Source organism: Ranitomeya variabilis, chromosome 6, assembly GCF_051348905.1.
Source record: "Ranitomeya variabilis isolate aRanVar5 chromosome 6, aRanVar5.hap1, whole genome shotgun sequence".
Taxonomy (NCBI): Eukaryota; Metazoa; Chordata; class Amphibia; order Anura; family Dendrobatidae; genus Ranitomeya; species Ranitomeya variabilis.
The window spans coordinates 512,961,426-512,984,875 of NC_135237.1; the positions used below are offsets into that span (position 1 = coordinate 512,961,426).

Genomic DNA, 23,450 nt, shown 5'->3' on the forward strand with positions numbered 1-23,450 from the left:
AAAAAGGCTTGGAAATAGGTCTTAGGCCCAGTACCCTCAAGGTACAGGTCTCTGCACTTAGCTCGGTTTTTGACCAAGATTTAGCGGGTCATCGCTGGATTAAAAGGTTTATGACATCAGCTACTAGAATGAATCCTAGAAAACAGATCATAGTTCCCCCCATGGGATCTCAATGTGGTACTCCAAGGTCTGACAGGTCCGCCCTTTGAACCACTATCTTCCAGTTCTCCACAAAATCTGGCCTACAAAACTGTGTTTTTGGTAGCCATTACTTCAGCTAGAAGGATTGGTGAATTACAGGCCTCGTCTATACGAGAACCTTATCTTCTAGTAAGGGATGATTCAATTGTGCTTCGTCTTGATCCTTCCTTTCTTCCGAAGGTTATCTCTGACTTTCATCGTTCCCAAGAGATTTTCCTACCAACCTTTTGCCACAATCCAGCAAACTTGGAAGAAAGAAGATTCAACACTTTGGATGTCCGGCGTATTCTTTTACAGTACTTGGACCAGACCCGTACGTTCAGAATTGATCATAACCTATTTGTCCATCTCTCAGGACAAAACAAAGGGAAAAAAGTAGCCAAAAGTACCATCGCTACATGGATCAAGAAAGCTATAACGGAAGCCTACCTCGCTCAAAACAAATTGCCTCCAGTAGGGATCAAAGCCCACTCAACCAGATCTACATCGGTTTCCTGGGCAGAAAGAGCAGGCGCATCTCCGGAGCAGATTTGCAGGGCAGCAACGTGGTCTTCACTCCATACCTTTTCTAAGCATTATAGATTAGATGTATTGTCCAATAAGGACTTAGCCTTCGGCCGTAAAGTACTCCAGGCCGTTGTCCCTCCCTAGTGCCAAATTAGTTGGTATTCCTCCATATGCCGTCGTGGAAGGTGACTATAGAAAATAGAATTATTCTTACCGTTAATTCGGTTTCTAGGAACCTTCCACGACGGCACTAATTTCCCACCCGATACATATTCCTGGTTTAGTCCTGGGATTCTGAAGGTAAACCAGTGCTATGGTCTCAGTTGTAAGTCACTGGCAAGTGGGAGGTCCTTTTAACCTCTCTGTGTTTCCTGTTCCCCATTAGGGCAAAGAGACAACCTCCATATGCCGTCGTGGAAGGTTCCTAGAAACCGAATTAACGGTAAGAATAATTCTATATTTTTTTTTTTTAATTATTTATTTATTTTACACTGTCAGCCCGGGTCACGTGCTGTGCCGGCCAATCACAGCCATGCCATTGCTTAGCATGTCTGTGATGGTGCCAGAAGTGCCCTCAGGCTTAAAGCTTGTTGATTGACTGCCTTGCAGCCTTTCAACAAGCTTTATTAGTCCCCTTAACAGTTACACGGACATATGGTAAGAAATCCTTGTCACTAGGTGTCCAATACAAACCCCGAATTTTACAGTTTGGCTTCGCTCAGCCCTAATCAACAGCAAAGCATTGATCATCAGCATTACATTACAGTCTTCCCATGTAAATTGTGCCAGCTCCTGCGTTTCCTGCAGAAAGTCCAGTTATCATGCGTCTTGTAGCTGCTCTCTGCTCGGACCCCTCTCCCCTCTGTATCTACCCTAATGTCCAACCTTTGACACCTAGTGAAGTGCAATTCCTTACAGATATACACAGTGGTTGATTGGAAGAAGCCAAGTTGTCAGGGTGTAAAATAACATTCCGCATACTGGGGGATGAGGGAGATGGAGCCGTGATGTCGGCCTAACATGAGGACTCTCAATTAGTAAAATGGGCTGTAATCATTTTAAGCTGCATCCCCCACACACAACCTTATTTCAATATGTTATATTGTGACTGATGCTGTAAAAAGGGTTAATTTGAGGATGTCCCCTCTACTGATCTTACAAGGTTCACAAGTCCCTGCTTTATTCAATGTGTGGCACCATAATTTTCATTGCGTCCTTCTGCTTACTTGCTATTATTTATTTTATATATATACATTTTTATTTTTGTTTTAGACACCAAATGTAAAATCCCCAAGACAACAATCATGCAAAACATCCAGACAACATCCCAATAAAAAGTAAGTGAACCCACAGTTCCTGTACAGTAGAACTGGTGTAATTTGATGCACCAGTTCTAAACCGCTGAATTTACTCTGTCGCTCCAGTGCTCCCTGATCATCGCTCCTTACCCTCTTACAGGCTTCCAGGAGCCGATGTTTCAGATGCTGCACATCTCGTATCTTCACAGCATAGACTATTGTCTTCAGATGACCCCAAAGAATCTGAAACAATGGATCCTGGAAGCCTGTGCTAGCATTTCTCCTGCAGTGTTGCTATCAGTGTGTCAGGAGTGGGAGAAGAGGGAGGCATTGACAATCCAACACAATGGGCAGTACTTTGAACTCATTTTATAAGTGGTCATAAACTTGTAAATAACTCATGAAAGAATAAAGTTACGTTAAAACCAAGCACGCCATTGTTTTTCTTGTGAAATTCTCAATAAGTTTGATGTCACATGACCTTCCTCCCATTGAAAAAAAATAAAGTTCGATCCAAAATGGCCCATTTCAAAATGGCCGACATGGTCACCACCCATCTTGAAAAGTTTCCCCCTCCCACATACTAATGTGCCACAAACAGGAAGCTGATATCACCAACCATTCCCATTCCCATTATATTTAGGTGTATCCATATAAATGGCCCACCCTGTCTACTACATTTCTAACTGGAGGTATTGGCTATAGCGATGAGCGAATATACTCGTTACTCGAGATTTCTCGAGCACGCTCGGGGGTCGTCCGAGTATTTTTCAGTGCTCGTAGATTTCGTTTTTGTCGCCGCAGCTGAATGATTTACATTTCTTAGCCAGCTTGATTACATGTGGGGATTCCCTAGCGACCAGGCAACCCCCACATGTACTTATGCTGGCTAACAGATGTAAATCATTCAGCTGCGGCACTGAAAACTAAATCTCCGAGCACTAAAAAATACTCGGACGACCCCCAAGCGTGCTCAGGAAATCTCGAGTAACGAGTATATTCGCTCATCACTAATTGGCTATTATTATTATTACCATTACTAATAGTAATAATAATACACCCACTCCATATTGGGCTAGGATCTCGGAGATGGGAGTACCCCTTTAGATCATTTACGGGGCGAGTCCTCCATATGGAGAGCTGACACCCATGAGCTGCTTCCGGCTGCAGTACATATTGGGCTTCTGTCTATGACGTCCTAAGGCCTCATTCAGACGTACAATTTTTCCACGTACGAGAATAGCGGACCAATTTTTTTTGGATCAGAGTTTCATCAGGTGTGACCCCTGCGTCACAAGTTTTTCTCACATGTGGAGGAAAAAAAAAAAAGTTTCTCCACCTCCTCCATTCTGACAGTCCATGAAAATGGGACCGTACTCTGATGTCTTCCAAGTGCGGTACGATTTTTCACGAACCCATAGACAAAACCTGAGGTCTGAATGAAGCCTAATAGAACAATCAATGAAAATGAGTCTGTAGTTCCGTCACGATCAGGACCAGGATACAGCCGGGCTCTGATCAGATCAGTGTCGGAGGGTTTGGCAGGAGCCTCATGCATTGCGGAGGGCGGCATCATTGGTCAGCGGGTCCTTTGGCAGAGGTACTGATCATGTAGCCGATGGCTGTTGTTGTTACAGGTGCTGCCCGGTTTACCTCGGGGGAAGTCTGGTTCCTTTCGGCCTTGGGACAAGTGTATCTGAACGGTAAGAGTTCTCCTGCCTCTCCCATACTACGAGCCGCATGTGATCGCTGGTTCTATAGCAAAGGTCCCTAACGCTGCTCTGTGCTGTGACGGACTGACGTCTCGTGGATTACAGGACGGCCGTGCATTTTTAGACACATACATTTTTATGGCAGAGTTGCTGCTTATCGACTGGGGGTGACCGAGTCGGATCAGCCACAATACAAATGAAGTAAAGGGTAGTCTGTCTAAAAAAACAAAATATGTCCCACCATAGTGTGGAAAAAAACCAAGTATAGTTACCTGCTGCTCCAGTTACCTGCTTTTTCCACTACAGTTTCTCCCCTGTCGCTGCCTGCTTCCTTCACCGGTCCTTGTGTTCTGGCTGGAAGGACACGTGATCGTTGCCGCCCTTCATTGGTTGCAGCACTGACCAATGCATGATCTTTCCATGCAACCCAAGCAGGACCTCTGCAGCCAATCAGGGTCCTCACTGCAGCTAGTGATTGGCTCTAAGGGTCACATGGCCTTTTGTATGGAAGAGAAAGCACAGAGACTGGTGGGTGACCTGAGCAGCACTAAGGAAGGCACAGCGGGGGATCAACACATCACAGTCATTTTCTTATTTTTCACTCTGTTTTTTGTAATGTTTTTGGATATTTTTTTATACAAGTAGTGGTGGAAAACACTTATTTTTCTTATATAGCACCATCATATTCCGCGGGGAGAACATACAAATTCTTTGCACATGTTGTACTTGGTGGGATTTAAGCCCAGGACCCCAGAGCTGTAAGGCTGCACTGCTGACCACTGAGCCACCCTGCTGACCTTGTTTGCACAGAGCACTCATTGTGCTAGATAGCAGAGGATTCCCCCAGTTTTTCATTTTGTGCATCAATTTGTTTCCCTCAAAATTTGGCACATACTCTGTCAGAAAATATGGTGCACCAAACACTATCTACACATATAATATTGTACACATCCTTCCCTCTCGTACTGATCATTCTGATCATTTTTTTTTCCCCCCAAACTTGATATGTGATCAATTTTACAGAAGAAGAAAATCTGTAAAATGACCAGTAGGTGGCGCTATCAGTCTTTTACAGCCTACAGGCAGAGAAGCAGTATAAATGATAGTGCAGGGAAAGAACAGCACTCAGTAAGGCTATGTGCCCACGTTCAGGAATGTCTGCAGAATTTTCCTGATCAAAACCTGACTTTTTCTGCAGGAAATCCACTCGCATTTTTTTCACTTTTTTTCCGTGTTTTTTTTCCAGAGCTTCCCAATGCATAATATAGCGGCAAAAACGTGAAAAATCCGCAAAATTAATCAACATGCTGCGTTTATTACCGCAATGCCTTTTTTTAGGGGAAAAAAACGCAGCATGTGCACAAAAATTGCAGAATGCATTAAAATGATGGGATGCTTATGTAAGCGGTTTTTCCCTCGGAAAATGGCTGAAAAAAACGTGAAAAAAAAAAAACCGTGAAAAATCCTGAATGTGTGCACATAGCCTAATAAAGGAGAAGGGGAAGTTGTTACTAAGGATAATCACTTTTATATCTATAGCGCCAACATATTCCGCAGCACATGACGTTACAGAGGGGACTTGTACAGGCAATAAAGACATAACAGAGCAACACATAATTCAACAGATACCAAGATGAGTGAGGGTCCCGTGTTACTCGCAAGATTAACATGTATGAAGAAATAGGGGGGACGCGAAAGGTAAATGGTGATGACAAGTGCTTGTATTGTCCGGTCCAGCCATCAATATCATAAATGGGGTGTTCATATAACGCTGCATGAACCGGGTCCCAGCCAGTGTGTGCACAAGTACAGATACAGAGGGCTGTGAACTGCATGGAGGGGGTGTACAGATGCTACGAGGGTCCTGATTTGGAAGAACATTTTGTAAGGGCAAAATGGGGATGGTTGCATAAGTGAGGTAAAGCGATAGGTCAGTCTAAAAAGATGCGTTTTTAGACCACACCTAAAACTGTGGGTATTTGGGGAGAAAATAAAACTGTCCAGAGTATTCCAGTGAAGTGGCGCAACACAAGAGACATCTTGGCTTGGGAAGTTTGGATTATTGAGGATGTTCGTCTTAAGTCATTAGCAGAACGGAGGGCATGGGTTGGGGAAAAGGCAATGGAGCAAGGCTGAAGCCACCATAGCTGTGCGCAACGTGGACAGAGCTATAATGCCCCAATCCTGAATAATGGATGTCAAAAGTAAGCAATACCCAGAAGACCCTGAAATATTGCTTTACAATGGACATCTGCTTGCATTCACATCTCTGAGAGCGGCATTTATCACCTGGGCACGTGACGTGATGGCGGGTCGCTGATTGGTCGTAATGACAGTCGGGGGTCTGCTGGAGACCCCCGTGCTTGGTCATTATGGAGCTACTGTGGCCGGGCTCCAGAGGAGACTGTGATTTTTGCCGTGGCATCGCTGTACATAGCACAGGATATCAGACAATCGCATCTTCAAGTCCCTTAAGGCTACTTTCACACATCAGGCTTTTTGTTCAGGCACAATCCAGCAATTTTTGGATCCGTTTTTTTTCCATAGAGTTGTATTAGCGCCGGATTGTGCCTGATGGCCACACGTTTCATCCGTTTTTTTCTGGATCCGTCCAAATAGTCGTTTCCGGCAGACGGAGAAAACGTCCATTGCAACATTTTTTTGTCCGTCGGAAAAAAACACACAGTGACAGAATCGGCCAAAAACACATGAAACGGATGTGTGAAACAATGAATCCGGCGCCCGGATCTGGTTTTCAAAGCATTTTCCATACAAATCATGCAGATTTTCCGTTCTGGTCTCTCGCTCTCTCTCGCTCGCTCGCTCACTCTCGCTCTCTCTCGCGCTCTCTCGCTCTCTCTCCCCCTCCCTCTCTCTCTCTCCCGCTCGCGCTCTCTCTCTCTCTCTCCCACTCGCGCTCTCTCTCTCCCTCCCGCTCGCGCTCTCTCTCTCCCTCCCGCTCGCGCTCTCTCTCTCCCTCCCGCTCGCGCTCTCTCTCTCCCTCCCGCTCGCGCTCTCTCTCTCCCTCCCGCTCGCGCTCTCTCTCTCCCTCCCGCTCGCGCTCTCTCTCTCCCTCCCGCTCGCGCTCTCTCTCTCCCTCCCGCTCGCGCTCTCTCTCTCCCTCGCGCTCTCTCTCTCCCTCCCGCTCGCGCTCTCTCTCTCTCCCGCTCGCGCTCTCTCTCTCCCTCCCGCTCGCGCTCTCTCTCTCCCTCCCGCTCGCGCTCTCTCTCTCCCTCCCGCTCGCGCTCTCTCTCTCCCTCCCGCTCGCGCTCTCTCCCTCCCGCTCGCGCTCTCTCTCTCCCTCCCGCTCGCGCTCTCTCTCTCTCCCGCTCGCGCTCTCTCTCTCCCGCTCGCTCTCTCTCTCCCTCCCGCTCGCGCTCTCTCTCCCTCCCGCTCGCGCTCTCTCTCTCTCCCTCCCGCTCGCGCTCTCTCTCTCCCTCCCGCTCGCGCTCTCTCTCCCTCCCGCTCGCGCTCTCTCTCCCTCCCGCTCGCGCTCTCTCTCCCTCCCGCTCGCGCTCTCTCTCCCTCCCGCTCGCGCTCTCTCTCCCTCCCGCTCGCGCTCTCTCTCTCCCTCCCGCTCGCGCTCTCTCTCTCCCTCCCGCTCGCGCTCTCTCTCTCCCTCCCGCTCGCGCTCTCTCTCTCCCTCCCGCTCGCGCCCTCTCTCTCCCTCCCGCTCGCGCCCTCTCTCTCCCTCCCGCTCGCGCTCTCTCTCTCCCTCCCGCTCGCGCTCTCTCTCCCTCCCGCTCGCGCTCTCTCTCTCCCTCCCGCTCGCGCTCTCTCTCCCTCTCGCTCGCGCTCTCTCTCTCCCTCCCGCTCGCGCTCTCTCTCTCCCTCCCGCTCGCGCTCTCTCTCTCTCTCCCGCTCGCGCTCTCTCTCTCTCTCTCCCGCTCGCGCTCTCTCTCTCCCTCCCGCTCGCGCTCTCTCTCTCTCTCCCGCTCGCGCTCTCTCTCTCTCTCCCGCTCGCGCTCTCTCTCTCTCTCCCGCTCGCGCTCTCTCTCTCCCTCCCGCTCGCGCTCTCTCTCTCCCTCCCGCTCGCGCTCTCTCTCTCCCTCCCGCTCGCGCTCTCTCCCTCCCGCTCGCGCTCTCTCCCTCCCGCTCGCGCTCTCTCTCCCGAAACAGGAAGTCAAAAATCCATGCGCATTAAAGAAGGACGGATCCAGCTAAATAACGGATCCGGCGCATCAGTTTTTCACAATTTGCGCCGGATCCGTTTTTTTTTTACAAATTGGCCAGATTTAGCCTGAAAAAAAAAAAAAACTGATGTGTGAAACTAGTGTTTGGGGACTCACAAGAACAGTAAAAACTGGAAGAAAAAAGGTTTTAAAAAAAATTAAATTGCCCCTTTTCCCCCTAATGAAAATAAAGATATAAAAAAAAACATACACACATGTGGCATCGCCACTTTCAGAAATCTCCGATCTATCAAAATCTCAAAACAAAACTTGATCGGTGAACACTGTAAACAGAAAAATTTCAAGAACGACAAAATTCCACACAAAAAATGCTGTAACAAGCGATCAAAAAGCCAAATCTAAATGGTACGAATAAAACCGTCATCTCTCCCTGCAAAAAATAAGCCGAAACATTTTTATGGGTCCCGGAAAATGGCGACACAACCCCCAATTTTTTTTTTTAAACTTTTTTTTTTAGATTTTTTTTTCACCACTTAAACAATGAAATAACTGGACATGTTTGTCATCGCCATAATTGAATTGATGAGGAGAATCGTATTGTGAGGTCATTTTTATCACAAAATGTACATCATGAAAACAATTCCCAAAACCCTGTCAGAATTATGTTTAGTTTTTTTTTTCACAATTTCACCGCACTGTAGAATTTTTTTTTTTCCCATTTTCCAGTACACTTTGTGGTAAAATCATTCAAAAGTACAACTCGTCCCTCAAAATAACAAGACCTCAAATGTCTATCGACAGAAGAATACAAGACATATGGCTCTGGGAAGAAGGGGAGGAAGAAACGGAAACGCGAAGACAGAAATTGGCTGCTTCATGAAGGGGTTGAGGTCAAAATTGGCTCCATCACTAAGCGGTTAATATGCTGAGTTTATCATTGTACAATTAAGCAACACCGAAACATGCATACTTCATACACAGGACCGCTCAGACTCCATGCCAAACAAAAGGATAGATCACCGGAAGTCCAACATGCCAGATCCTTCTCTCCCCCGACCTCATCTGTCATCTTTGCCTAATGTCTCTGGTGGCGTTTTAGTGCCGTACATTTATTGAAGAGGATCCTGACTATTGGCTTATGCCCCCCATACACTTTAGATGCTTGTCGCTTTAATGTTGGTTTTGCTGGCAGTTATCTCTTGACTCTCCTGTTCTCACAAACCGTCACTCTGCTGACCACTCCTGTGTTCTCTAAGAGAGAGCCGCTGCCAGACATGTCTGATGATGTCTTAATTGTTAGAGCTCAATGGAATCAGCAGATTCATCTCTCAGGGGTCCCCGTGCATATTAGACTTTTGGTCAAACCTATCGATATCGGTGAATTCAACTTACCATAAACTAACGAGTTTAGGGGTCTTCAAGGCCTTCAAACCCATTAGGTAAGTCATCGGAACCCATCCATTTCAGCTGGATATCTTGACTATCTGATGTGTATGGAGGCCTCCCAACTCTCGCTCAAGAGGTGATGTCTGCGGAGAGAAGGAACCAGGGTGTTTAATTTCAACTGCCGATCATTTTTTTTCTTGGGAAATAAGTCGCTACCAGAGGTCCCTGACGACAGCTCTCCTATGGCGTACTCATCAGCTTGGCCGAATGTTCCTGTGTAATGTGCAAACTGCCTCTTCAGAAAGGAAGAGGACTTGAACTCTAGTGCCAGGTGCCACCTACTGGAAGTAGCAATCCTACGAGTCACTATTGACCTGTTAACAAACCTTACCACATAACTTAGGAGAAAAGGCAAACCAGAATCTTTATTTGAAGACCCGTGTTTCAAGCAAGGAAGAGATCTGATTTGGCTGTTAGAGAGGTTTCTGACTGAGATCTAAGACGTATCTTCTCTCCTTGTAGAGTGACATGCCTAACATGCCAGTGTAAGGAGACTTCTATGCAATGCTCCTCTGGGAAATTAAATATATAAAGAGACGTGGGAGATATATCTGCTGCCGACCTCTGTCTAGTGTATGTGGCCCATTGCGCTTTGCGGTTTGGTCTTCAGATTAAGCTCTAAGCAGCAATTTAGTTTGGCAAGATCTTTCCTGGTAACGTTAAATGAAGTCTTCTGATCATCCCCGTGTTGACATGTTCTGTAAACCACTGACCACACTTTGCTCATCGTTCTTTCTTTCCTGCAGAGCCTGTAACCAGCTGCGCTGCACCTCCTGCGATTTCAACATTGTGACATTTGAGGACTACAAATGGGACGCGTCCTGTGACTACCTCTTCTTCAGGTACTCAGCTTAGTGTAAGGTAATAATTGGAGACACCATGAACATTTCTGCTCAGTACCAGGCAGGCGGCACTAAGCTCCTTATCGGTGCGCGACTGAGCAATACCTCTCTACTGATGGAAGTTCTGTGGATTCAATATCCTCACGATTATGACTTTCTTTATGTTACACCACTATTATGTTTTGATAAAATATTTCGCATATATGGTTGCAAAAGCGAAACAGAAACTACTGGAGAGACGGCCTCTGCACCCACTAGAAAGACCGGTTAAGAATTCTGCATGAAGACAGGAAATTATCTTCAGTTGAAAGTAAAAGTATTTTGGCCCGTGTGACTTAATGTTAACTTAAGTCTACACACCCTTGGTACAATGTCAGGTTTTTGTCATGTAAAAAAATATCATACCAAGAATCATTTCAGAACTTTTTCCACATTTTTAAATGTTGTCCATATTCTGTACACAGCCATTCAAAAATAAACTTAAATCTTTAAGGGTGTAAAAAGGAAAATAACGGGGTTGCATGAATATGCACACCCTTATACTAATACTTTCTTGAAGTTTCCTTTGAATTTGTGACAGTATTCAGTCTTTTTGGGTCAGCATATTAGCATAACACATATAGAATTGGCAATCTTTGCCCACTCTTCCTTGCAGTAGCTGCAAAGCTGTCACTTCACGGGCATTTCCTGTGTACAGCTCCCTCTTCAGGTCACCCAGAGATCAATTGCATCCAGGTCTGGGCTCTGGTTGATTTATTCCAAAATGTTCATCTTGTTCTGGTGAAGCCATTATTTCCAGGATGTCATCCTGACAGCACCCTGGAGGACGTCCTCCTCCCCTTGCTGGGACAGGAAACACACGAGTTTAAAAGGTCATGTCCCACCCCTAATCCTCGGTGTTTTTGCTGTCCCTGCAAGGAAAGGACGCACGAGTGAGAAGCTGCAAGCTTACCAGAGCTCAGGGGGATCGTGCGGCTTGCCAATATCCTTCCCCCTGTCAAGAGGCTCAGGGCAGACACCCTCCGGTGGGGGGTCCCTCTGCTCCAAAGACCAGGAGTGGACGAGGCTCCTGGTGGCAGCCGCTCCTCCCGGTGGGAGGCTCTCGGCTGCGGACGCCATCCACGCTGTGTGCGGCTTCCAGGGAGCAGCGTGGTATCCAGAACGGCGTCTCTGGACGGAAGTGCCCAGGATGCGTCACTTCCGGTTTTCGGCATCCGTTACCGTCACTTCCGGTAACGCTGCAAGTAAAGGGGGAAAGCGTGCGTTCCACTGTGGAACGCATATCGGCTGAAGCGCTCCTGTTCCGACGCTACAAGCTGCGGGGACCTGCTTCACTCATCATGGATGCAAGTATGCCGGTCGAGGAGGTGGTAAGTGCGCATAGCGCAGACCCCTATCCGCAAGTAGGAGCAGGCTTACCCCAGCGCTTATCCCTATCTTATGTCATTTAAGGATAAGGGAACCCCTGCTGGCCCCTCTGGTTCCTCTGGTCAGGCTAGGAGATCCGGCAAGGCCTCGGGAAAATCTGCTAGATGCCCTATCTGTAATGCAAAGCTCCCGGATTCCCACGGAAAGACTTTGTGTGCAGATTGTACGTCTAAGGTCGTGAGGGACGAACAGCTGGCATTACTGTCCGAGATGAGATCCCTTATACGTGAGGAGGTGCAGGCTTCTTTATCCAGTATGGTGCAGAAGCCCAGTCCTGTTCCCAGCCGCAAGAGGGCCAGACAGGAACGAGAACCAGAGTTTACTTCTGAGGACAAGTCTAACTCAGAGGACTTCGTCTCAGACGAAGAGGGCGAGCTTCCGTCAGGAAGCCAGGACCACCAAAGGAAATATCTCTTCCAGGCGGAAGAGACAAATGATCTGGTGCAGGCAGTACGGTGCACCATGCAGATAGAGGAGACACCTAAACCACAATCCAGGCAGGACCTGATGTTCGGGGGACTTATGTCACGTCAGCAGACTGTATTCCCTGTTAGCGAGCACATTAAAGCCATGATAATGGAGGAGTGGAAGGAAGCGGAACGCCGGCTCGTATTATCCAAAGAGTTTAAAGCTCGTCTGCCATTTGAACCTGAGGACGTAAAACTGTGGGAAGAAATCCCTAAGGTTGACGTTCCGGTGGCGAAAGTGGCTAAAAAGACTGCCATACCCTTTAGGGACTCCTCAAGCCTGCGCGATCCCATGGATAGAAAGACTGACATCCTTCTGAAAAGAGCCTGGGAATCTTCCACGGCTCTGATTAAAACCAACATAGCGGCTACCTCGGTAGCTCGCTCTATGTATCTTTGGATGGGTCAATTGGAAGAACACCTGTCCAATAAGACCCCGAGATCTGAGATCCTAAAATCCATCCCTATTATGAGGTCCGCCACGGCCTTTCTATCCGATATGACTGCTGAATCAGCCAGATTCTCGGCTAGGAGTGGTTTGCTATCGAACGCGGCTAGGAGGGCGGTCTGGCTAAGATCCTGGTCCGGGGATAGTGCTTCCCAATCTAAGCTATGTTCAATCCCCTTCTCCGGAGCACGGGTATTCGGGCCCCCTCTTGATACTATCCTAGAGTCAGCTTCGGATAAAAAGAAGGGGTTTCCGGAGGACAAAACTAGAAAACCTCAGTCCTTTCGGAGGGGATTCCCCTTCCGAAGACAGTCTGACTCTAGAGGAGGTAGATCCCATAGAGGATCTTATAGGGGCTCCCATAACCAGGGCAATAGAAACAGAAGTTTCTTCTTCAGTCCCTCCTCAAAATCTAAGCCGCAATGACGCCACACTTATAGGGGGGAGGCTCCGTCACTTCGCGCACAAATGGACCCGAATCACTCAAAACAATTGGGTTCTTCGGACTGTGTCAGAGGGCTACCGTATCGAATTTTACTCTCCTCCGCCAGACAGATTTATTGCACCTACAGTTATAATGCGAGACTCCCCAATGATGATAGACCTAAAGGACATGGTGTCCTCAGGAGTCATAGTGCCAGTACCACCTCGGGAAGCAAGCCAAGGTCATTACTCCTCCCTTTTCTCCATCGCAAAACCATCCGGCGAGTCTCGCACTATAATAAATCTGATGCATCTGAATGCCTGGGTGAGGTACAAGAGGTTCCGTATGGAGTCTATTCGTTCGGCGATCCTTCTCATAGATCAGAATGCCGTGATGTGCACTCTCGACCTGAAGAGTGCCTACTATCAGGTCCCAGTCCACCCCTCGTCTCAGAAGCTTCTGAGGTTTGCGGTAGTTCTGCCATCCGGGACCTGTCACTACCAGTTCCAGTGCCTTCCGTTCGGGCTTGCCTCAGCACCCCGTATCTTTACAAAGCTGGTGTCCGAGATCGTCGCTTTCATAAGAAATCAGGGGATCATAATAGTCCCATATCTCGACGACTTCCTCCTGGTAGCAAGAACGCCAGAGATTCTATCAGATCACAGGAACCGAACCATTTCGGTGATGGAAAAGTTAGGTTGGGTCATAAATTGGAGGAAATCCGACCTAACCCCAGAACACAGAAAAACCTTTCTGGGAGTGTATCTGGACTCGACGAACAGAATATCCCTCCTCCCCGAGTCCAAGCTGGAAGTAATACAGTCCCAGATCCGGATCCTTTTAAGGCAAGGAGGGTCAATAAGAGTGGCCATGAGAGTCCTCGGCCTAATGACGGCCTGTATTCCGTGTGTAAGATGGGCTCAGTTCCATTCCAGGCCGCTGCAGAAACTAATCCTGTCCAAATGGGACAGACGCCTAGCTTCTCTGGACAGAACTTTGAGACTAACTCCTCTGGTAAGAGAGTCTCTCCTTTGGTGGACAGAACCAGAAAACCTAAGGAAAGGAGTATTATGGTCTGCCGAGCCCCACGTAGTAGTCACTACAGATGCCAGCGCCTGGGGCTGGGGAGCTCACTTAGAAAACAGGTTCCTTCAAGGGAGATGGCCGGAGGAAGTCACCCAGAGCTCCTCCAACTTCAAAGAACTGTACGCTGTTTGGGAAGCTTTGAAAAGGAACCGGCACATCCTGAAAAATCGCCATGTCAGGATAATGTCCGACAATGTGACAACATTCTCTTTCCTGAAGCATCAGGGAGGCGCAAGACACCATCTGCTTCAGAAACTGGCGGATCGGATATTTCGGTGGGCAGAAAGATCGGTTCTATCCATCTCAGCGATTCACCTGGAAGGGTCCCAAAACATCATAGCAGATTACCTCAGTAGGAGAAGAGTGTTCCCAACAGAATGGGAACTCAACCAGGACATCTTCCAGGAGTTATGTCTTCGCTGGGGGACTCCTTGCATAGACCTATTCGCAAGCAGGAAAAATTCTAAGGTCTCAAGATTCTTCTCACTGAACCCTCGGGATCTTCCGGAAGGGATAGATGCTCTGAGCCAAGTCTGGATGGAACCTCTCTCATATGCTTTCCCTCCTCTGGCGTTAATCCCGGCTGTTCTCAGGAAGATCAAACAGGATCAGGCCCGGGTCATATTGGTCGTCCCATACTGGCCAAGAAGGAGCTGGTTCTCCCTTCTACTACAGCTGGCAATAGCAGATCCACTAGAGCTTCCTCTCAGACCGGATGTCATCCACCAAGGCCCGGTTCTTCACCCAAACCCAGAGAAACTCCGTCTCTCAGCATGGATCCTGAGCGGCTCATCCTGAAAGCAAAGGGCCTATCAAGTCGAGTGATAACAACTATCAAGTCCAGTAGAAAGCCTGTTACTTCAGCAATTTACCTAAAGATCTGGAGGCGATTCTGTCTGGAAGGTGGCAGGTCTGAGGTTACGGCAGGCACTCCTGACTTACCCAGAATCCTGGATTTCCTTCAGGCTGGGTTTGACTAAGGTCTCAAACCTAGCACCTTGAAGGTGCAGATCTCGGCACTTAGCTCCTTCCTTGACTATCCCGTAGCCTCTCACCGGTGGATAGTTAAATTCATCAGAGTCACACAGAGGTTGCGCCCTACTATTAGGCATTTATCGCCTTCTTGGGACCTTAATTTGGTCCTTAGGTTCCTCTGTAAGGACCTTTACGCTTCTTCCGTTAATATGCCCATTTCGGTCCTCACTCGCAAAACGGCATTTCTAGTGGCAATCACCACGGCTAAAAGGGTGGGGGAAATTCAGGCCCTGTGTACTAGGGACCCGTACCTCCAGGTTAGAAAAGATTGCCTAATTCTTAAACTGGACCCCTCCTTTATCCCAAAAGTAGGAACAATTAAAAATAGAAACCAAGAAATCGTGTTGCCATCATTCTGCGATAACCCCACTAATGCTAAAGAAAGGGAATTACATTCTCTGGATGTCAGGCAGGCGGTCCTAGACTACCTGGCAGCTACCAGCTCTTGGCGTACTGATCCGAATTTATTTATTCTGTATGGGGGAAAGAATAAGGGTAAGAAGGCCTTTAAGGCCTCTATCGCACGGTGGATCACGTCCGTGATCTCGGAGGCCTACCAGTCTCAAGGGGTCCCTCCTCCAGAGGGTCTCCACGTACATTCTACCCGGGGGATAGCTACTTCTTGGGCAGAGAGGGCAGGGGCCTCGTTAGAACAAATTTGTAAGGCCGCGACTTGGGCTAGTGCCAACACTTTTTGTAAACATTATAAACTTGATGTTTTGTCTGGTCAGCATACTGCGTTTGGGAGAAAAGTTCTCCAAGCGGTAATCCCACCCTGAGGAGGTGCTTTGGTACTCTCCAGGGTGCTGTCAGGATGACGTCCTGGAAAATAGGTATTAAGCTGACCGTTAATGATGTTTCCAGGAGTCCATCCTGACAGCACTGGTAGTTCCCTCCCTTGAATACTTATATCATGTTTGTTTAAATCTGGCATGCGTGTAACATGTTTCTAACATATGATGTAATATGTATGGATTCAATGTATTATGTTTGAAGTCTTCATTAAACTTCTTTTCTGCATATCCTTGTAGCGGTTCTTGTTACAACACTGAGGATTAGGGGTGGGACATGACCTTTTAAACTCGTGTGTTTCCTGTCCCAGCAAGGGGAGGAGGACGTCCTCCAGGGTGCTGTCAGGATGGACTCCTGGAAACATCATTAACGGTAAGCTTAATACCTATTTTTGATGATCTGGAGGTATGCTTAGCGTTGTTGCCTACTGAAAGGTGAAATCCCACTTCATCTTCAGCTGTTTAACAGAAGCCTGAACGTTTTATTGCAAAATTGACTGATATTTGGAACTGTTCATAATTCCCTCCACCCTGACCAAACATCCAGTTTCAGTTGCTGAAAAAACACAGCCTCAAAGAATAATGCTGCCTCCACCATGCCTTACTGTGGGTACGGTGTTCTTTTGATGATGTGCAATGTTGGTTTTGCACCAAGCATATCTATTTGAATTATGGCCAAAAAGTTCAATTCTCTCACTATAACACATTTTTCACATATGCTTTTGGCAGAATTGAGGCAGATTTTGGCAAAACATAGCCAGGCTTGGATGTTGACAGGTGCTGTTCTGGGCACTACGTATTCTTCTGTTTTGGTCCTATGTGTGACTGTTTATTACCAAAATTTTCTTCCATACAAACGGTGCTTGTGCGGGATAATCCCTCCATAATATGGCACCAAATGGAACATGTCAGATTTGTAACAATCAGGTTCTGTACCAGAATCCCTTTCCAAAAACATAATGAATATGTGAACGGCTTCCAATAAACAATGTGTATATTACAGTTACAGCATCAGTGCACAGCGGCATAGATGTCAGTCGCCATCTAAATTATGGAAAAATAATAAAGACTTGAATAGAAAGGGACATTTTTATTTCTGGTGTCATGGCGGACAGGTGGAAGTCTAGCTGCCTGCAGGAGCTGTAACATTTTTCGCCAAAACGTTGTGTTGCTGAAAAGATAAATGTCTGTCCTTACATCATATTCGCATGGTGCTGAGAATCCTTCATATCTCAGGGTGTAAAAATGTGACACCATGATGACACTTTGTAAGAAGTCTGTAGATATAAAAAGAAAAAGCTGCCAGACCGGAAGCTGAAGCTACAGCGGTGGAGCAACGGTGAGCTCGTGCTTTATACTAGAGCAATGCATATCCAGCCGTTATTTATTATACCTCCATTACTGGGTCTATACGAAAACCGCAAAAATGCTGAACAGAAAGCCAAAGCCAAAAAGTGATTTATATGGGGCAGGGGCAATAATCGAGACAGGAGCCGTGGATGAATATGCAGGGGCAATAATCGAGACGGGAGCCGTGGATGAATATACAGGGGCAATAATCGAGACGGGAGCCGTGGATGAATATACAGGGGCAATAATCGAGACGGGAGCCGTGGATGAATATACAGGGGCAATAATCGAGACGGGAGCCGTGGATGAATATACAGGGGCAATAATCGAGACGGGAGCCGTGGATGAATATACAGGGGCAATAATCGAGACGGGAGCCGTGGATGAATATACAGGGGCAATAATCGAGACGGGAGCCGTGGATGAATATACAGGGGCAATAATTGGGAGTGGATTGGTGGATGCGTATACAGGGGCAATAATCCAGACGGGAACAGTAGATGCGTTTACAGGGGCAATAATCGATGCGGAGTAGTGGGTACATTTACATGGGCAATAGTTGGAACAGGAGTGGTGGAATAATCGAGTCAGGTCTTTACTACTTTTTCTATGGTTTTGTATCATTTAGATGGCGACTGACATCTATGCCGGTGTGCAGTGATGCTGTAGCTGTAATACACAAGTTTATTGGAATCCGCTCACGTAAATCAGGTGCCATATTATGGAGGGATTCTCCCCCACAAGCATTGTTTGTATGGGAGAAAATGTTAGTAATAAACAGTTGTACATAGGACTGAAATGGGAGCACACGGAGTGCCCAGAGCAGCACCGGTCAATGCCAGGAGGACCATGTGACCCCTTAGCGTATGTGGGGGTTTGTTTGTTTTTTCATTTTTGAGGTGGTCAAAAACAATTATTTTTCTAGTAGAAACGTCTCTTTCTTTGCAGAGTTTTTGGAGGAGTGTTTTGTTTTTGGATAAGGACTAGTGATGAGTGATGAGCTCTGGTTTTCCCAAGCACGCTCGGGTGGTCTCCGAGCATTTGTAAGTGTTCGGAGATTTAGTTTTTGTTGAAGCAGCTGCATGATTTACAGCTACTAGCCAGCCTGAGCACATGTGGGGGTTGCCTGGTTGCTAGGGAATCCCCACATGTAATCAAGCTGTCAAAAAGTCGCAAATCGTGCTGCTGAGGCGAAGAAAACTGAATCTCCAAACACTAACAAATACTCGGATGTCACCCGAGCGCGCTCTGGAAAACCCGAGCAACGAGTATACTCGCTCATCACTAATCGGAACACATGAGCCCATTACTACACAGTCACAAAAGGAAGTGACTTACGGGGGTTTTCCGATCTCGTACGTTTGTGTATTTATGATATACCAAAATATAGAGTAGATGCTGTTCCCACCAATAGGACCTGTATCTGTCTGGTGGATGGGACCCCATCGTGGTTGGAAATCTACAAATGAGTAGGGATTACGACCATCTCTCCACTGGCAGTGACAATGTGGTCAGGCCTTGTTCTTGCGATAGATGTGGCAGCCTCCTCATTTACTGACCTTTACAGCATATCCTGTGGATTTGCCATAAATGTCACCTTTAAAGGGGTTTTCTCAAGTTGTATCTTCAGCAGCACGTCACTCCCAGCCTCCTGCCTTCTTGGAGGTGGTGTGATCTTGAAGATTGATAACTCTGACCTGGAGCACGGTTCTGCCACTAGCCCGAACCTAGCGCTCTCCTAGACTGTGAGGAGTTTGCCTCTTCAGCGTGGGAGACTGAGGTTGGCCGGATCCAGCGATATAGACCGCCTCACAGCAGCACGAGGCGTATAACCTGCTAGCTCCACACATTCCTCGCCTAGGTAACCGGCCACTAAGACTGCAGGTGGCCACCAACCTGGAAAACCAGCTATATACTATACGATTAAATATCCCTCCACTCTTGAGAACAGGGATGATTTTTAATAAGGGGTGAATTACAAAGTTGCCTGATTTTACAATCACGTTGTAATTTTACCCATTTACTAACTGGAGACTACTTATGAGCGAACGTGCTGGGATAAGGTGTTATCTGGCGTGCTCCGGTGCTAACAGAGAGTATTCGGAGTGCCGCAGACAATCTTCGAGTCCCCTTGGCTGCATGTCTCACCGCTGTTCAACAGCCGCAACACGTGAAGGGATTTCCTAACAAACAGGTCTAATATCCGTATGTAACCTAGTATTCGAGCACGGTGAAGGCACTATGTTAGCAAAGGAGAACACCTTAGCCGAGCACGTTCGCTCAACACTACGGGACACAACTCCTTTAAAGGATTACCACATGTGGTATATAGATTCAGAAATCTTCCAAAATATTATTAAAGGGGTTGTACGGGGCTTTAACTTGGATGGCTTGTCATTAGGATAGGTCACCAATGTCTCATGAATTGGGATGGGGCACCCGGCACCCCAAACTATCAGCTGTTCCCATTGTTGGCGGCGGACGGAACTGCTCAGTTGCAGAGCTGCACAGCTCCGTCCGGTACTGCACATCCGTTCTCTATTGGTTTGAATAAGTGGCGGATGTGCAGTGCTCATCCGCGGCCACTATTCCAACAACGGAGCTGTTCTTTGAAGCTCCAAAACTGAGAAGTTCCATCCAACATCAGGAACAGCTGATCAGTCGGGTACCGCGTGTCGCCCACCCACAGATCAGATACTGATGACGTATCCTAAGGATAGGCCATCAATGTTGAAGTCCTGGACAACCCCTTTAAGAAGAAAATCAAATCTCAAAACAAATAATCTGCACCAACAATGACCAGAGCAACAAGAGACAGAGCCGTGGCTGGTGAGGCTTCCAGAAGTGTGTCCCGAGGCTACAGAAAAGGACCTCTGCTTTCCTCGGCCATACATGTCGCTTCCCTTCCCGAACGCCTCTCGGCAGGTTGCAGACTGCACTGATTGCCAGCAGAGGGCAGTATTGAGAAATACAAAAGGCTTCTTCCAGGGTAAAAATGAATGTAGATGGTTTTCCCATCCGAGGTCATCATATCTTTGACATGCAGAGTATGAACTCTCTAGTGCAGGATAATCAGTAAACTATGGAGTCTCTTACATTCTAGTGTTGCATCGCACACTTATATCTTTGTGATTCGGGAGCTAATAATTTCGGTTTTGGCATCTTACAGGAACAGTGTTCCCGATCACAGCAAACTCCAGACCCGGATGGTGAAGAAGAAGGGAGCGCGAGCCTACGCCTGCCAGTGTAGCTGGAGGTCCATCCAGCAGCTCGCCCACCTCTCCGCAGAGGAGCCGCTGCGCTGGGTTTGTGGCACGCATTCAGATTGAGGACGGGCCGCACAGGAGATAAGCAAGAGGTCGTGAGCACCGGTATCACCGATAATGGCGGCAAAGACTTTCACCTCTTCATTAACCTTGCAGCCATGACAGCTGAGGCGTCCAGCAGCCGACACCGTAGCATTCAGCTTATTGTCGGGGGGCTGTCTCGCAGGTAGGGGGTTATTATAGATAACATACATCACCCTTTAATGAGGAAGTCACAGAAATAAAGGTCACATGAGATCTATAAGATTGCTGCCACTTGCAGTGAAAGGGATTCCTAGATCACAAGTTTAACCTTTCTGCAGTTTTTTGCAGATGAAACCTGTCGAAATATATTGTCTGCTTAGTCACGTGCGTCAGGGTTTTTATTAAAGAAGAAACTGCCAGGTCTCTCCTTGTAGACTGTGAGCCTTCGCGGGCAGGGTCCTCTCCTCCTGTACCAGTCGTGACTTGTATTGTTCAAGATTACTGTACTTGTTTTTATTATGTATACCCCTCCTCACATGTAAAGCGCCACGGAATAAATGGCGCTATAACAATAAATAATTAAATAATAATAATTACTATAGAAAGGGGTACAACATATACACCAGTTTTATGGGGGGGTTGCCATGTTTATGTGCTATTTTTCTTGAAATTAACATTAATGGCCCATATACTTGTTCCCCTAATATAGGAAAAGCTAATAATATGAGTTACATCTGAGACTCCATGTACTTTCCAGATGATTGGTGCCCATACACTTCTATGGAGACCTACTGTACCTCTGCAGGATTCCGATTTCGTGTAGCAGATTTTTCAGTTCTAGTTCTTTTACTTCAATATTTTGTTAAATACTTTTTTCATTTATTATTATTATTATTTTTTTTTTTTTTATTATTTGCTTCTTAAAAAGCTAAATTAAGCAACTTTCTATTTAGTCTGCGTTAATAAGCCCTACCTTATTGCTGCTGTAATGTCTGTGTGACCTGTTTATGTATCTGCTGCTTCTGACATACATCTGACCACACTCTGCACCTCGCTGTTTTGGCTCCTACCCTGCCGTCTCTTAGTTTTAGAGATGGTTGCAGTTAAGGGGACGAGATCGTACATTGTAGACCGTAGAGGTAAAAAGCGTCCAAGGCCTCAGGGAGGGCTTATAAGGGTATGTTCCCAAAGGCAGTAATCGGCAGCGCTTTGGACGCAGCACGTCTGCTCCGTCCAAAGTGCTGCCGGCTTTTGAATGCAGGTGATTCTACATGTGTTCACTGAACTGTGCGGAATCACCGCATCCTATCCTATATGGACTGGTGATATTTATCTTGCGGAGACTGAGTGTCTCTGCAAGAGATATAGACATGCTGCAGTCTGGAAAGACGCGCCGCTAGTACGTCTTCCCACGGACGCCGGAGGCATCCGTGCATGCATAGTGGAGATGGGATTTCTTGAAATCCCATCCACTATGCTGTAACATCTGGCCGCTGCGGATGTATGCAGCATCTCCTCCACACTTGTGCTCCTATTCTCGCATGCGAGAGGATTGGAGCAAAGAGCACTGACACTCGGCTGAGGCTCGCAGCAGAGCTGAGTGTCATTAGCATATAACATCAGAGGCCATTTGCTAATGTGAGTCCGGCCTATCATTCATGCAAATGGCTACAGTCACCGCTCACAGCACTGCTGCAATGCAGAGCCGGCTGTCAGTCCAAGGGATGGGCTTTTCTTACTGATGCCGCTCACTGTAAAAGCCTTCTGCAATGTGACACGTTCCACATCAGTGAAGAAGAGATCCCTCGTGGCCTGTAGATGGGGAAATCAGTGCAGGAATGAAGCTGTGCTGATCTATGAGAACCAGTGAAGGCAACAACTAGTGATGAGCGAGTGTACTCGTTGCTCGGGTTTTCCCCAGCACGCTCGGGTGATCTCCGAGTATTTGTTAGTGTTCGGAGATTTAGATTTCATCGCGGCAGCTGAATGATTTACAGCTACTAGCCAGCCTGAGTACATGTGGGGGTTGCCTGGTTGCTAGGGAAATACTCGGAGGTCACCCGAGCGTGCTGGGGAAAACCCGAGCAACGAGTACACTCACTCATCACTAGCAACAGCATCCAGGACATCAAGAATTCTCACCCAGTATTACTAGGAGGGACGGAAACACAAGAGGCTTGTAATAAACTAGATCTATGGAGGCAAAATTCATATAGCAGCTTTATTGCTCAAGTTAATCACTAACCTATGTTAAAGGTGTTTTTAGCCTTAATTGCTGATCCAACTTTTGCTGTGATCATCTCCACTGCAAGAAAGCAATGAGTAGTCTCTAAAAGGACAGAAAATGTTCCAGAATGAAATAACGCATCAGTCCGGTGTAGTCCTATGTGATTATCACTCTGCGGAGTGTTGTGAATATTGCATTCTTCAATTATGTGAGATAATCAACCAAAGACACCAATGTTACATTACAATGCATTTTATGTCCAATAAAGAGGATGTACAACCTTTACTCCTGCACATTTATTACTGTAGTGTGTATCGTAGTGTATGAGCAATGCACAGCAGGAAAAAGTCCAGTAAAAATGGGGTTCAGTTCACACTAGAGCACTGGTTCTTATTTCCATCTATAATGAAAATCTGCGTGTGAAGCATAGCCAGAGAAGGGGGCTGGCTCAGCTATTGTGGTGAGCCCTAGAGCCAATCCTCTCCTGGTGGTTTCTACAGCTCCGATGCCAGTTTACTTACTTTAATGGTAACGGACCTTGATCTTCCAGTTATACATCCTTCTATTTATCACTTTATAGTACAGCACATTTTATAGGTAAGCACTAGTGATGGGCGCAAGTGCTTGTTACTCGAGTTTGCCGAGGATGCTCGAACCAGCTGTTAGTGACAGCCATAAAACATGCGGGAATTGCCTACTCGGTGCAGCCTGAGCATCCTCAGCAAAGTAGAGTAACGAGCACTTGTGCTCAACACTAGTTAGCAA

At 47.0% G+C, this 23,450-nt stretch overlaps 1 protein-coding gene across 2 annotated transcripts in view; it reads left to right on the forward strand.

The window, feature by feature from the left end:
• The window catches only part of CFAP418 (cilia and flagella associated protein 418), a 67,652-nt gene extending 44,682 nt beyond the window's left edge, over positions 1–22,970 (forward strand). Inside the window, exons 3-7 of one of the 2 annotated variants that reach the window (XM_077270934.1) lie at positions 1,094–1,150; positions 1,981–2,045; positions 3,644–3,709; positions 10,044–10,139; positions 20,338–22,970. In XM_077270934.1, coding sequence (XP_077127049.1) covers positions 1,094–1,150; positions 1,981–2,045; positions 3,644–3,709; positions 10,044–10,139; positions 20,338–20,497 — 444 coding nt within the window. In that variant the 3' untranslated portion in view covers positions 20,498–22,970. The remainder of the gene's footprint in view (positions 1–1,093; positions 1,151–1,980; positions 2,046–3,643; positions 3,710–10,043; positions 10,140–20,337) is intronic. The other variant, XM_077270935.1, reaches the window with a different exon arrangement.
• Positions 22,971–23,450: the final 480 nt, after the last annotated feature.